Genomic DNA, 15,610 nt, shown 5'->3' on the forward strand with positions numbered 1-15,610 from the left:
TGTGGTGCAACAACACAGTGTAAAAAAGACAAACTAAAAATTTTTACACACTATATCCTATTAAAATATTTTTTTGTGGTATTGGCTGTATGACATTCAGTTGTTCATCCCAGTTTTAGCAGTATACAAGCGCCCCTGATGTGTACATATAAAATACTTTAACAGACCACAAATTCAATTAATTTGCCTCACTATTTGATGACCTAAATCAGTTCTATTCTAAAATGTTAAAATGGACATGCACATATTTTCAAGTCTGTACTTGCCTCCGGTATTCTTCTTTGGACCACAAAGAACAAAAGTAAACATTTTGCTTTGACAGTCCCATGTAACCTAAGCACTGTGCATACAGGCTTTCTACCTTTTCTGGCTTAAATTATTAACTTCATACATAAACGGAACAAAGAAACATCACCATTCTGAAACCAGAGATGACTTTAATTGTTCAACTTTCATACCCAGCCCATTCTACCAGGCCTCCGGGTGAGGCACATACACAGTAACACCAGAACACCATCACTGTCCTGCACAGATTTCACACTTTAAGGCCACAGGTGCCCAGCGTTTTCATAGAACGCCTCTTCAAAGCAACATCTGCTTTAAAGGGACTGAAATTTCAGCTACATTGAAACCAGTCACACACACACACACGCGTGCACACACACACACACACACACACACACACACACACACACACACACACACTAAAAACATGAATAAATGGAACAGAAAATACACTGCAAGAGATCTGACAGCCATGTGGGTACTGCTCAAATCTACTGTGAATATGAAGAAAGGGCCACTTTTAAAGGACCATGAAGAGGGGGAACCTCTTGTTTTGTTTTGCTCACACATGACATGCATCAAGTGGAAACAGTCCATTGAATGATATTTCTAGGACAATCACAACAAAATGTAACAGCTATTTAAGTAGTGCTGTGAATACCTGGTTAAATACAATCATGCATCTTAATAATTTATTTATTGGATTTGACATAAATCATGAAGGGAGAGATTAAGGGCACTTGGAATAGAGACTGTTAATGCCATCCTGAAGCATGACAGCAATCTGGAAATCAAGCTTCACTTTGCACAATGATGTACACACAGACCTATAGAAGCATTACTGCAGGCCTGTACACATGGCTTTATTTCAAAACATCTTTAAAAAATGTTAGAAACAAAAAAGTTTATACAACGCAAAATCCCCAAATTTGAAAAAGCCGACATGAGGAACATGTAAGTAATTAAGCAGGACCTAGAAAGCAGCAAAGAAGTAACTGAACGATCAACATGCCCAATGGCTGAGCATCCGTGTAACAGAAAATGGAAGGAGAACAGGGAAAGGGCTGGTTCGGGGGGGGGGGGGGGGGGCATGTTGGAATGGGGTGGGTACAGTGGCGCCTCCTTTGCTAAAGCTGTGGCAGATTCTCCTGGAGTAGGGAAGGCAGGTTACAAGGGAACGTGACTGAAGAGATAGGAGACAGACTCGCCGTTGTGTGTCCGACGGATGGCCTCAGCAAGCATCATCGATATGTCAATCACCTGCATGGACAAACAAATAAATAAAAAAGCAGGGGTGACTTTCTGATGTTCCCATTCTCTACAATCTTATCTGAGAAGGGCCAGTGTGGGTGCAGGTTTTTGTTTTAGTTCAGCATGAAGGCACCTGATTCAGATAATTAGCTAACCATGGTCTTCAATCAAGGCCTTGATAAGCAGGGTCATGTGTCTTAATGCTGGGCTATAACAAAAAGGGAAATGGATTTCAAAACAATCATGGTCAGGTCCATTCATGCACAACCATCTAAACATGAAAGACGAGGTCAAACATACAGAGCAGCACCATCTTCCTGATAGAAAACATACCATAAATTGACATACCCTTTAAAATGACAACTAAAATGAGTCATTGCACTGACAAAATCTATAAATTATACCTTATGACACATTCTGCACTGAGAAGCTCTACAACCATGGTGAACTCTGACCTGTATTTTAGAACACTGTTTCATCTTGTCCTCTTGTGGGATGGTGTTGGTCACAACCACAGCCTCAAAACTGGCGTTGTTGATGCGAGAGATGGCTGGGCCAGAGAAGATTCCGTGGGTCAGGATGGCATATACTTTAGTGGCACCAGCCGACACCAACCTAAGAATCGATTTTGCACTGGATTTAGCACAGTACTCGCCAGCTACAGGTCAAGTGAGTACATTTCAGGATCTATGACACACAGCAAACTCAAACACATGGAAAAGTTCAGACACTAAGGACTATGTCATATAATCCTAAAACCATTACATCATCATGCAGTGAGTCCTACTTCCCCATTGACATCCATCAGTCAACTGCTTCAACTAGCCAACTCTGTACCAACTGTACCAACCAGAATTCTCTCTTTCACCTCTTCCCCTGTTTACCCTACATTCATCTATCCCCCTACCCCCACCCCCCAAAAACTTCCTCTCTACTTTCCCACCTACATGTTAATTAAGTCGCAATGTTCACCCTACCCTCAGGGAGCAATCACCTGACCATTGTACTTCTCATTAATCACTACTTGATTTAAAAATCTGGGCCTTTTCTTTGTTTACACTAATTCTAAGTTGCTCTGGATAAGGGTGTCAGCTATGTACCTAAAATGTCAAGTAAAAAACCATAAAATGCTATTTATATACATGTGTATACACTATATGGCCAAAAGTATGTGGACATGTGACATCCAACATCTAAGGTGTATGTAAGTGGAGCACTCAGAAGCAGGGGCTTACTTGTCGGCAGCATGGCAGATGGTGCCACAAGTATCAGCCATGTCATCAACCAAGATGGCAACCCGGTCTTTTACATCCCCCACCAGGACCATGCGGTCAACCTCATTGGCCTTCTTCCTTTCCTTGTGGATGAGGGCAAAGTCGACATTGAGTCTGTCCGCAATGGAGGTGACTCTGCCAGGGTAAGGAAAAAGCTGTAGTCCGGATACATTTGAGAAACAGCTCAGCACAGCAGGAGTATTCACATATTTACATCTTTATTTCTTAACTGAAGGGTAAAAAAACCTTGTTCTTTTTGGATCATTTTAATTATTTTACCAACAGAATACACTGTATATGAAGTTAATCAATTGAATCCCTTGTATTTGTAAATAATCTCACTTTTCAGTGCCTTTGATGCAGGCCTCAGCCAAAGCTAAATAAATAAGCTATTTCTACATTGGACCTCTGAGACAATCTGCATCTGGCATTCTGTGCACTGCGACTTCACATTCCCACCTAATGGAAGTACTTTTAAGAATGAAATAAACCCATTTCACTGTTGTTATAACCTGGTCTAGGGTTGGATCGTAAAAGGATGAAATGATCAGGCAAATAAGTGGGGAATGGGTAAGAGAAATGTACTGCAAATCGACTAGTAACTCCAGTCCCTATCTGCCTATCCAAATATAACTAAAACCCGGCTAGTCTTTTGAAGGGTACTGGGCATGGGGCGGCTTTGGACGCTGAGTTTTGAATAATTAGTTGGTAGTCTAAAACTAAAAGTCAGAATAGTGCACCCCCAATGGAGAGTTAAAACTCCACCCAGAGTACCCTCAGAAATAATAAAAAACAACAACACAAAATACCAAAGATGTGTCCCGATGGAAGGATTGGTAGTCCAGCAGGGAGAACAAACTAACCAGAGTCACTACACGACGAGCAGAGGGCAAAATGACAGTTGAGGTTGAGAACGAGTGAATGGTCAAACACAAACTCCAATCAGCAAACAAAGCAAAGGGGCTATGTGAGAATCGAAGTCGAATATGAGAGCGAAAGGTCAGACACACAAAATCACGGGGCAAACAAATGATAAGGGCTAAGGCAAGAGCCAGAGTCGAAGGAAAGGAGTCAGAAGTCACAAACGAGATCTAATTGGCAAACAAACCAGAAGGGCTAGACAGGAATTGGAATCAAACAAAATTAAGGTCAAATACACAAAGTCAAACTAAGTGATTACTGTCCACAACACACCAAGCACAAGTTTTAAAAGCTAGTCTACACTGGTAAGAGGCAAATTCAGCTTTTTCAGACAAAGTAGCTGGAGAAGGAAATAGCTAATTGGACGACGAACCAGAAAGACGAAACATGCAACAGAGACAAATGTAAGAAAAACTTATAACAGAGGTTGTAACAACTGTAAAGCTTTCAGAGGTTTAGGGTAAAGGATCGTAGGAATCTTTTATTATAATGATTGTGGCTAATAATTACAGGCTCATTATCATAAGAAGCTCTAACACTTTTGATTCCAAAAATTTGATAGTGGTTTTCTTGTGGTCGATTACATTGTCACTGTTACGGGGGTGGACAAATTCTGCACTGACAATACAGCCCAATCAATTAATCTTGATTGCTGGCAATCAACACTGGTGCAGTCTAATAGAGGGCTCACCTCTTGGCACCACCAGCGTCTGGAGATACGATGGTGCAGTCTTTCCACTCGTTGATGTTCTCCTTGATCCACTTGAGTACAGCCGGTTCAGCATACAAATTGTCTACGGGGATGTCAAAGAAGCCCTACAAATTCAACAGCAATAAACAATCAGAACCAGTTGAAACTGTGGCTCAAAAGACCTATAGACTTTATCTTCACCTTCTGGTGTCCTTGATTATGCCTCGATTTCGTAGCCACAAGGAGTAGTGATCCATTAGTCATCACAGGTATGAAACTTTCCCATTTGCAATTGGACAGTGGTTAAGTGATTTTTAATATAAATGCACACTACATGGCCAAAAGTATGTGGACAGTAACATTGGGCAATAAGGCCTGACTTGCAGTCGGCGTTCCAATTCATCCCAAAGGTGTTCAATGGGGTTGAGGTCAAGGTTCTTTCACACCAAACTCTGCAAATCATTTCTTTATGGACCTCACTTTCTGCACGGGGTATTGTCATGCTAAAACAGGAAAGGGCCTTCCCCAAACTGCTAGCCCAAACCATGAAAATCAGCCCTAGACCATTATTCTCCTTCATCAAACTTTATAGTTGGCACTATGTATTTTGGCAAGTAGCATTCTCCTGGCATTCGTAAAATCCAAATTTGTCCTTCAGATGTAGGCACTCCAGACTCCAATTGTGGTGTGCATTACAATACTCCAACGCTTGGCATTGCAAAGATGATCTCAGGCTTGTGCGTGGCTGTTTTGCCATGGAAACCCATTTCATGAAGCTCCCGAAAAATAGTTATTGTGCTGACGTTGCTTCCAGAGGCAGTCTGGAACTCGATAGTGAATGTTGCAACCGAGGACAGACAATTTTTACGCACCAGGCGCTGCAGCACTCAGCGGTCCCATTCTGTGAGACTGTGTGGCCTACCACTTTCGCAGCTGAGCAGTTGCGGCTCTTAGACCTTTCCACTTCACAATAACAGCACTTACAGCTGACCGGGGCAGCTCTAGCAGGGCAGAAATTTGACAAACTGATTTGTTGAAAAGGTGGCATCCTATGACAGTGCCACGCTGAAAGTCCCTGAGCTCTTCAGTATGACGCATTCTACTACCAATGTTTGTCTATGCAGATTGTACGGCTGTATGCTTGAACGGATAGGCCTCGTAGCGAGGGGTTTGGCTGAAGTAGAAGGCGTGTTCACATACTTTTTGCCATGTAGTGTATATATAACAATGGAATAACAATGTGACTTTGAATCTTTTTTTTTTCAAACAGTAATATGAGATGCATGCATTTGTCCACCTGTATCTGTGATGCATGGAGATCCATGGTCATGATGTGGTCAGCTCCAGAAACAGACAGCATGTTGGCCACCAGCTTGGCGGAGATGGGCGCACGACTCTGCAGAGAAATGATAGGTGAGACAGGCAGCACCTTACCTGACAATGCATAAAAGTGGAGAGTCCATATTTCCATACAGAGACTCTATTTCACAAAAGAAGAAATGGTATTAATGCATCAAGGTTATGTTATATGTAGGCTATCCATGTAAAGTTTAAACACAATTGGAAGTCCTGTTTGCAAATGCGCTTTGCTGTGCTATGTTTGTGCAGTAGTTTTTTTCAAAGAATAACCATTTTCTCAATTTCATTGTATAGTATACACAAGTACTTTGTCTTCAATTACTACTATAGATTCAATTTTGTGGATTCCTAGTACTTCATCGATTTAGTACTAGAAAAGTTTTGAGAATTGTAAGCTTGTATTTGGACTCTTCAGTGCATCAGAAGTAGCATGAGCTTCTTGGATTCCTTTTCGGATTATTCAGATGCAAGTTGTAGTGCCCTCTCTCCCCTAGTATAGCCCTAGAGGCATCCTCGCAGCAGTACAAGTTTGTCAAGGTAAGAGGGAAGCGGAGAGGAAAGAAGCTCATGATATTCACTCAACTGTGTTCTTTCAATTTATGTAACCCATTCGCCCCACTTGACAACACACTGGCTGAGGAATGGAAAGTTTATTGCCAATAGATCAAATAAGTTACAAACATGATGAGTTATACTTTTGGTCGATGACATAGGACAAATGAAATAGGTAGAAACATTTTCTCAAACTGCTATTCACACCGAAACTAACAACATTGGATTGAGGCAACTGGAGGTCACAAAGAGTAATTCTGAGTCGGTGTGCTTGATGGCAAAGATGATGTCCCAGTCAGTGACATGCTCTGGTCTCTACCCTATTCAGTGTAGCAATGAAATCTACAGCAGATTATTGTCACTAAATGGCAGGTTATCTGAGTGGCGTGCATCAAACAACGTGGGTTATATAGATAATTGGCAAACTTTGGAAGCCTTGGACTTTTGAAAACAGATGATTTTCACCCATCCTGAGATGGCACCGCTCGTTTATCCCGGAATATAACTTATAGTCTTGATTCTTGAAAATGAGTCCTCAGAGTGAAGGCCAGACTAGAGACATTTTGTCCAACACAGATGGCTAGCTTCTCAAAACCGTTGACTATGTTTCAGCCTACCAAAACTGTCCAATTCCCAAATCATTCTAAATATTGTGGAGTTTGCCAGAAAAACTTTATCAATATTAAAACAATACATACTGTTATTAATTCCAGATTAACTCTGAGGCAGCTCTTGTTCACGTATTGTCTTATCGAAGCATGGCTGAAAACAGACGAAAGCTTTAAATGAACTTTTCTTTTCAGTCAATAAAGTATTGGGAGCTGTAATCCAGTGTGCGGATATCCATTTTCTTTCAATCTATTTCAAATCTCCCATTTTTATCAGAGATAAATGTAGCTTTCTTTATAAACAGCTTTATTCTTTAGAAAAACGTGAATGAGAGGTTTCAGTCTGGGTTTAGGAAGCACCATAGCACTGACAGCCTTCATGCCTTAGTAATGAATGATTTGTTTCTCTCCCTGGGTTATGGGTCTATTTCCATACTTGTCCAACTGAAATTTAGTGCAGCTTTTGATACAACAGACCACTATATTTTCCTATGCATGCTGAAAAAACCAGTTGGTCTCAGTGGACAAGCTTTTCGTGGCTTAAATCCTAACAAATAGATTTCAGTTTCTGAGGCCAAATAAAGAAGAAAGGGTAAACTTTGGAGTACCACAAGGATCTCTTCTGGGTCCATTGCTCTTTTCTTTGTTTAATACTACAAAAATAAGACAAAAGGTAAAAAAAAATCTGACTTATCCTTAAAATATAGATGGGTTCCCTGTCTCTGTGGTGTGACTATCGATTCACATAATAATATCATAAGAGTGGCCTTCTATTACCCAAGGAACCTACCTAAATTGAGAAAGATGTCCCTGCAGGATGCTGAAAAAATGGTCCATGCCTTTGTAATCTCTAGGTTGGATAACTATAGGCTATGTTTATCTGCTTTCACTAATTTAGCCTTGAAAAGTCTCAAAATTTTATAGAATACAGCCACTAGGGTACAAGAACTAAGAATATCAGTGCGGGGCTTGTATCTCTTCATTGGCTGCCTGGTAAATTTAGAATTGGCTATAAGGCTAGAAATGGTTTGGCTCCAGAATATCTTCGAGAGTTACTTATCCTTAATTCTCCTCCAAGATTGCTTCTCTCACAATGTGCTGGTTATTTAAAACTTCCAAGTATGTCTAAAACTAAAATGGGAGGCAGAGCCTTCTCTTACAGAGCTCCCCTACACATGTTTGGGTTTCAGACACTCTCTCTGTGTTTAACTGTAGGCTCAAAACGGGCCTCTTTAGTCAGATGGAAATTAGCGATCTAGCTAAATCTGGCACATTTACATCACATAATAGTGATGTTGATCAATGTGTATTGTCCCTGTCAAATAAATACATACATACATACATACATACATACATACATACATACATACATACATACATACATACATACATACATACATACATACATACATACATACATACATACATACATACATACATACATACATACATACATACATACATACATACATACATACATACATACATACATACATACATACATACATACATACATACATACATACATACATACATAAATAAATACATAAATAAATAAATAAATAAATAAATAAATAAATAGCCAATCCTTTCGTTAAAGATGCCTGGGAAGGGTACATCAGGACCATAGAGCTGTTATGTGAGCTGAGCTGACTGTGCTGTTGCCCTGCCACTGATTACAAACACTCAAGTTTGCTGTGTCTTGTCGGGGCGCTGTCTGTTCAGGATCATTCTCGTGGATGTGTATACCCCATTCTTCAGATATTTTAGATATGCTGCGATAGCATAACACACTGGGGCTTTTCTATATTGCACTCAGGCCTCTGGATATGCAATAGTTAATCTCATAATTATATAGTTTCTTACAATTAAACATATAGGCCTAAGCTACCTTGAAAGTCAACATCTTCTAAACAACCTTCCAATTTGGATTCCAACAGCAACGCTCTACTGTATATGCTTCCATTCTGCTCTTAATAACGGTCAAATGACTGGAGTAATATTCATAGACTTGAGGAAAGCATTCAGGACCATGTATCATACACTCCTGTTAAAACTACAATATTTTAACACATCACCTGCTTCTACCACTTTGATAATATAATAATTCCAAAACTGATCCAAGCCTGTAAGAATAGCCCCAACAAGGCTCTACAATGGGACTCCTGCCTTTTATTTTATATATTAATGACCTCCTACATGCTTGCCCAAACTTGCGCTGCCCTGTGCTTGCTGATCACATGGTCACATACATCTCGGATAAGACCCCAAATCAAATCACTTCAAAACTCAAGTGATATGAACACCCTTCACTCCTGGCTCAAACATATCACATCACCTGACTTTAAACACCAAGAAAACTGAATGCATGTTCTGCTATTCTTCACGCAAGCACTTTTCTACACCTGATCCCATCACCATAGCTAACAAACCCTTGGCAGTTAACTCATGATTAAAAATACCTAGGCCTTACTCAACACTAACCTGACTTTCAAAATGTATTATCAAGAAGCTAACAATACAACTCAGTCAAGAAATCTGTATCTTCCATTCAGCCTCATATACCTAGCTAAACTCAATTATTCTTTCTTCCAATTGACCACTTCCTACCAATCTGGTCTCTAACCACAAAAGATGGCAGTGGTGCAGGGTTGGCTCAGTGGTGGTGTAGGGTTTGGCACAGCAGTGGTGCAGGGTTGGCTCAGTGGTGGTGTAGGGTTTGGTACAGCAGTGGTGTAGGGTTTGGTACAGCAATGGTGTAGGGTTTAGTACAGCAGTGGTGTAGGGTTTAGTACAGCAGTGGTGTAGGGTTTGGTACAGCAGTGGTGTCGGTTTTAGTACAGCAGTGGTGCAGGGTTTTGTACAGCAGTGGTGCACGGTTGGCTAGTAGTGGTGTTTGGTTTGGTACAGCAGAGGTGCATGGTTGGTGTAGGGTTGGTTCAGCAGTGGTGCAGGGCTTGGCTCAGCAGTAGTGTAGGGTTAGGCTTAAAAATAGCAGACAGGTTTCCCTCACCCCCACCTTGTCCTTCTTGTCTTGTCGGGCGTAGGGGAAGCAGGGGATGACAGCAGTGACGCGGGACGCCGAGGCAATCTTGCAAGCATTGATCATGATCAGCAGCTCCATGAGGTTGTCATTTATCTCCCCACAGCCACTTTGGACGATGTACACATCCTCCCCCCTCACACTCTCTCCTATCTCCACACTGCAGAAAAACAAAAACATACAACAGAGTAACACATCTCCACACTGCATAAACCCAGCAACGTACAGCAGAGTAACACATCTCTACACGACACAAAAACAGGAACCTACAGCAGAGTAACACATCTCCACACTACACAAACACAGGAACACAGTAGATAGAGCTGAAGAGCTTCTCATATATCATGAAAAGCAAAACTATTTGCCCTACAAACAAAAAAACAATTAAGCCAACTTTTTGCTAGAGAGTTTTGTGGTTTCAGCAAGACTACTCTTTGTATAAGCTACTTCAAATTTTGTATTTCAAAAAGTATAATTACAGCCAACTTAATTTCTGCAGTTCCATAGTCATTATGTCAACATTTTGGGTTTCAAAAGTGTTTTTTTTTTACATCAAACTAACCTAATTTTGTAATCTCCACAATCATTACTTGAAGTGGGATCTACTTTGATTTTGCATTGTCAACTTAAACCATAGAACCTTTGTGATTACAGATTCATTTTTAGTGCAAAATCATTTTGGTGCGATTCAACTCGTGGAAGGTGTTGACATAACTGGGTTAAGAAAGTCCAACATTTTATTTTTATGAGTGCGATTGTGATTGTGGTCCTGATGGTCTGAAAACAAACTGTGGCCTCCTCCAAGTGCAGTGTGCGGATCTGCATGCACAAAGTGCCCAGAATGAACAGCGTGGGGTGATATTGGAAGAAAGCAAACAAAAACAAGATACACAAGTTTGTCGGATGGATGTGCCTAAAGTCCAGTATTTATAATCCAGCAACAGAGTGTCGCTGCGACCGACAACATGAAATGGATGTCGCTGGTCGCAGTGACATTTGGTTAACACTCCTAGCGACTGTTGCCCTGTGGTTGCTCGGACGGTTGCTGAGGATGTTGCTGGGACATAAAATACACTGAACTTTGTAGTGTAGCAACGAACAGTAGGTACAGCCACAGCTGCCTTAAACCCATTCTCAATCTTATACAGGAAAGATTAACTCTTACTATACTCCCTCCAATACAACTCCATATGGGTAAAAAAAAACAAACAAAAAAACTCCAAAGCCTAAAACACATTGTTAGAATTTGCATATTGGCGATGTAAGATACAACCCAGGTCCCCCACAGTCTGTGCAGCATTTCAGTTTTTCACAGTTAAACTCCAGTTCTGTGGACGTTAGGCACAACTGAGATTAATAGGAGAGTGTCTTCAACTCACTATTTCACCAGATATAAGTATCAGATATTCATTTCAGCCCATTAAGGACATGTCAGGGGCTTTTCTATAAAAATCCCCACTAATCAACTGTCAGCAATACTTCTACTGAGATAAATCAGCCATTTATCAAGAGGACATACTGAATTCTGCCATGCTAGCAGGCTCAATACTCCAAAATCCAACTTTGCAGGGGATTGGGGGTGTGGCCATGATAGCTGGCTGTGTACGCTGTACCCCTTATCAAGAAGGGGGTTGGCAAAATTACTTCTGGGGAACGTAGGAAAATGACACACTGGAACCGATCCAAAAGAAGCCTGACAGGACAGGAACTGAAAAATGGAAAATATCAGGCAATAAACCATGGAATGGATTTCTGATCACTGCAATACGTTTACAAAGATGCAAATGTTTTAGCCTGGAGTTTTCCTTTAACTAATACATTATTATGTCAACCACAAAAAACAGGCCAAATTGTTTACAGAAAAGTTTGTAAAAATATATACATTTTTTATTTAGTTACCACACACAGAAGGAAAACTCATCTTGACAACATCAAATTGACAACATTCAAGACCCTAATTATGGACACAAATAACATTACAGTAAGTGGCTTTTGGATGAGCTTCACCACTTCAGTCTCTAGTCACCCAGGCTTTTAATGCATTAATTATCTCAACCAGTACGGGCCTATATTTCTAGGAACCCAGCCATACTTTCAAGGCAGATAAACTTAATTAGAGTTGTAACGGTTTACAGTTTCATACAGAACTGTGACACAGATGAATGATCTCACAGATCACATACCCAGTATGGTGGTGAACAGAAAATGAATGCAACTAGATTCATACTGTCATGCTATTGGATAGTTAAACAGCTTGTTCGTGCAATCTGCCCTTTCAATTACCTTTGAAACCCAGAGGATAAGGAATTCATATATATATATATATATATATATATATATTATATCTCAATAAATGTTCTGGCCATATATGGCTTATTGCCTATCTCAAAGTTGAGGTGGCAGCACTGCAGATGCAGAACCAGTAGCTAAAAGTGACAAAACACTGAGTTGATACTGGTAAATTCAATCTAATACCAGCAATACTAGTACAAGCCCAGTATTATTATGTACTCCTAGTTTCCAAAATCTCAATGCATGAGCTTGACACATTGTGGATTGGGGGGTGTTGGAGGGGAAGTGTGTGACACCATAATACAGATGGACTCAAACTGAACCAACACAAAACAATGTGGAAGAAGGATCAACTAATCCTTATATTAATACTTGGCATAATAACTGTTATTTAATGGGAGTTCCGAATGGGATCTCTTCCAAGTGTGCTGCTGTTCAGTCTGTATGTTAATGACCATCCACCAGAGTGGTAGCATGTTGACAAAAAAATATGCAAATGACACTGTTGTGTACATGGTAAATCCATAGATAAGGTTGCAACGAAGCTGACTGACATTATGGAGAGAAACAGAGTGACATGAACATTCTTGTGTTTTGCCTTGTTAATCTTAAACTAGGCTACCTTACGTTACACAATACAAAAGACAAAACAAGGGAGGTTATCAGATGGGTACTGCTCTCACCCATTCTGCAAATTTCCTAGCTAGCAAGGTATCACAGCTTGCTGAAATGACTAGCTAGCCATTTAAGTTAAAATGTTTTTTAGCACGATAATATGATAATGAGAATGTATGAAAGAACCAAAAACATACTAGCATTTAAAATAGGTAGTTAGCAGTTGTTATCAGCTCTTACTTTTGATTAATTGGAATTTAGACATAATAGATGTAGAGATTCTTCTGCCAATCTGGTAAGACATTAAGACACTACACTCTGCAATGCATTGAGGTGCACCACAGTCTGTAAATTATTTGCTGTATCATGGGACACACTAAAGAAATGACATCAATGCCATTGCATAGGGATGAGATGCAGCTCAATTCTTCACCCAGGTGTTATTTGCAAACCACCATGTCATCACAGGAAAAGCACATTGCAGTACATTGTCCATATCATGCCTCCCTACTTTGAATAATGGCCACAGAAGTGCATTAAATAACATATGAAAATCTCAGAAACGCCATCAGGTCAAAAAGAAAGTAACAAAGTTTCACAACAGTACAGCCGAAAACACAGCCTGTGAGGCTGTTCAGTCCTTCAAACCCATATATATATATATATATATACATATATATATATAGACACACACACACACACACACACACAGGCATCCCATTTCCGTTACTTGCAGCCAATAAAGGTGATGGCTTTCTGGCTACCACTACAAGCATTACTGTAAAAAATAATTTTGATGAAGATATTTTAGAATCCAACTATGAGCTTGCCAGAAATACTTCATAAAAAGTGTTTTGCTTAGGCAGGCATATGAGCCTACACTACACTCGCCCATTTGCCAAATTGGAAGGATGGCTAATTTCTTAAGGTAAGAATGTTAGGTAAGATTGGCAATAACACAAAGAAACGTATCCATTTAGCAGAAACAGCAAACCTGCAAGCAACCAATGAAATTGCGTGGGGCAATGCCTGAAAACGTGCGATGTTATTTCACACGGTCGAATTCACTGAACTTTGACATTTCCCCCAACCTATATTATATTTCACATGGCTTGCACGCATGGATTAATATAGCTAGATGGCAAGAACTCATTTGATAGTAGTTTGTGAATAACGTCAGCGGTAGGAATACGCATGCTTGCAGTTAGCTAATGTTAAATGGATGTACGACGTGCAAAATCCAAAGTCGATAATAAACCGTGAGGGGTGAAACACAAGATACTAGTCTGTAAGCCATTAAAAACTGTGCTCTACTAAGTTACTTTGAAACACTGAGTTTCAGTTTCAGTTGCGTATGCTAACCCATAGACTAGAGCCAGCGGGCTGGTCAACTAAAGCTGCTTTGCTGGCGCTAGATAGGCTACTCCTGTAGCCCACTAAATTGCGTACTTATTGCGGCGTTATTGCGAGCACGTTAACGTTATTTAAATAATACCGTTTCACAAGAATCGGACTACAGCCAAAAGCTCATAAATACTACAGGAACTTAGCTACGTACGTAACTTGGTTAGAAATTCAACGCACCAAAAACCCAATTTCTTTTAAGTTTACTACACTGAACTGCGTTGCCCCGGCAGCCTGGAGAGCACCGTTGTCAACTGACACTCAGCAGTCGTGGCCATGTGGTACGTATACATCACAAAATTAACCATACGTTAAGATACAACATTAAAAAGCTGTTCAGTTACATCAGTTAAAGCTCACTGTACTTACCACGTTTCTTGATTGCTGAATTTTTTAGTGACGACCTTTCCAAGTTCGAGTCCCAAGCGGTCTGCGATCTTCTGAGAGAGATCCGGGTGAGAGCTACCGCTAAAAATCTTTATGTTTGGCATTTTTGGGCGTTCCAGGGCTTCGGTTAAAGGTAGCTACAGCTGGTGGTATATCCAACGCGTATTGCTTAACGATTTGAAAATATGATAAGGTCTAACATGTGTCAGTGGTCAGAGCTCTGCCAGTTAAATGCCTCGTTCCAGCTACCTCTCCACCATCATGACCACTACCGTACGCCTAGCCATGCGCGCGCGAGTGCGTCCCATTCCTGCCAGCGTATCGACGTCATGAGTTTCGCCTTCTGTGATTCGCTATCCATTACACCCATTGTCTTTGACAATTTCATCATAGAATAGTAAAAAAAAGAAAAGAAACTACTTTTATGATTTGTGAAGAAAATAATCTATTAAACCACAAAACAAGTCTGAAATGCTATGAAACAAAGCGACAAATGCATACCTTTGGTTTGAAAATACAATTTGCACGTAACAGAAAAATACACAAAACAAAAGAAATAATTTCCATAGAAAAGATTCATCAATAATTGGCTTGGCATTTTGTGAAAACATGATCCTTATTCGTACAACTACAACTTTTACTCAGTCTATATGAGCAGTTACAAGAAATATTACAGAATAGGTTAAAACGTGTTTCATAATCTCCACACACTGTGTTGCTAAAAGACACTGTCTTCATAAATATCTGATTTATATTATTTCCAAGTTACAGACATTATGCAGCAAAATTCTATTTAAGGCCATGTGCACCGCAAAATGTGCAGATCCTTCATATTCCTAGTCATTAAGGTACCTCATGTCAGTCACAGAACTTAATTGGAATTGGACCTAATTCTGTAAAACAAGATAGCAGGCAGAAGTTGCAACAA

At 40.2% G+C, this 15,610-nt stretch overlaps 1 protein-coding gene across 3 annotated transcripts; it reads right to left on the reverse strand.

Moving 5' to 3' along the window:
* Nucleotides 1-417: 417 nt before the first annotated feature.
* prps1a (phosphoribosyl pyrophosphate synthetase 1A) lies at nt 418-14,988 on the reverse strand. Of its 3 annotated transcripts, none has more exons than XM_064350263.1 (7): nt 14,665-14,988; nt 9,961-10,144; nt 5,720-5,818; nt 4,423-4,547; nt 2,772-2,945; nt 1,992-2,151; nt 418-1,545 (listed from the first exon to the last, which is right to left on the reverse strand). In XM_064350263.1, exons 1-7 carry the CDS (start codon nt 14,784-14,786, stop codon nt 1,453-1,455), a joined length of 957 nt encoding a protein of 318 aa, XP_064206333.1. In that variant the 5' UTR covers nt 14,787-14,988; the 3' UTR covers nt 418-1,452. The 3 variants fall into 3 exon arrangements, with proteins under 3 accessions (XP_064206333.1, XP_064206332.1, XP_064206334.1); XM_064350262.1 differs by having other exon boundaries at nt 9,955-10,144; XM_064350264.1 differs by lacking the exon at nt 14,665-14,988 and adding an exon at nt 11,504-11,522 and having other exon boundaries at nt 9,955-10,144.
* Nucleotides 14,989-15,610: the final 622 nt, after the last annotated feature.

Source organism: Anguilla rostrata, chromosome 9 (assembly GCF_018555375.3).
Source record: "Anguilla rostrata isolate EN2019 chromosome 9, ASM1855537v3, whole genome shotgun sequence".
In the NCBI taxonomy this organism is placed as follows: Eukaryota; Metazoa; Chordata; class Actinopteri; order Anguilliformes; family Anguillidae; genus Anguilla; species Anguilla rostrata.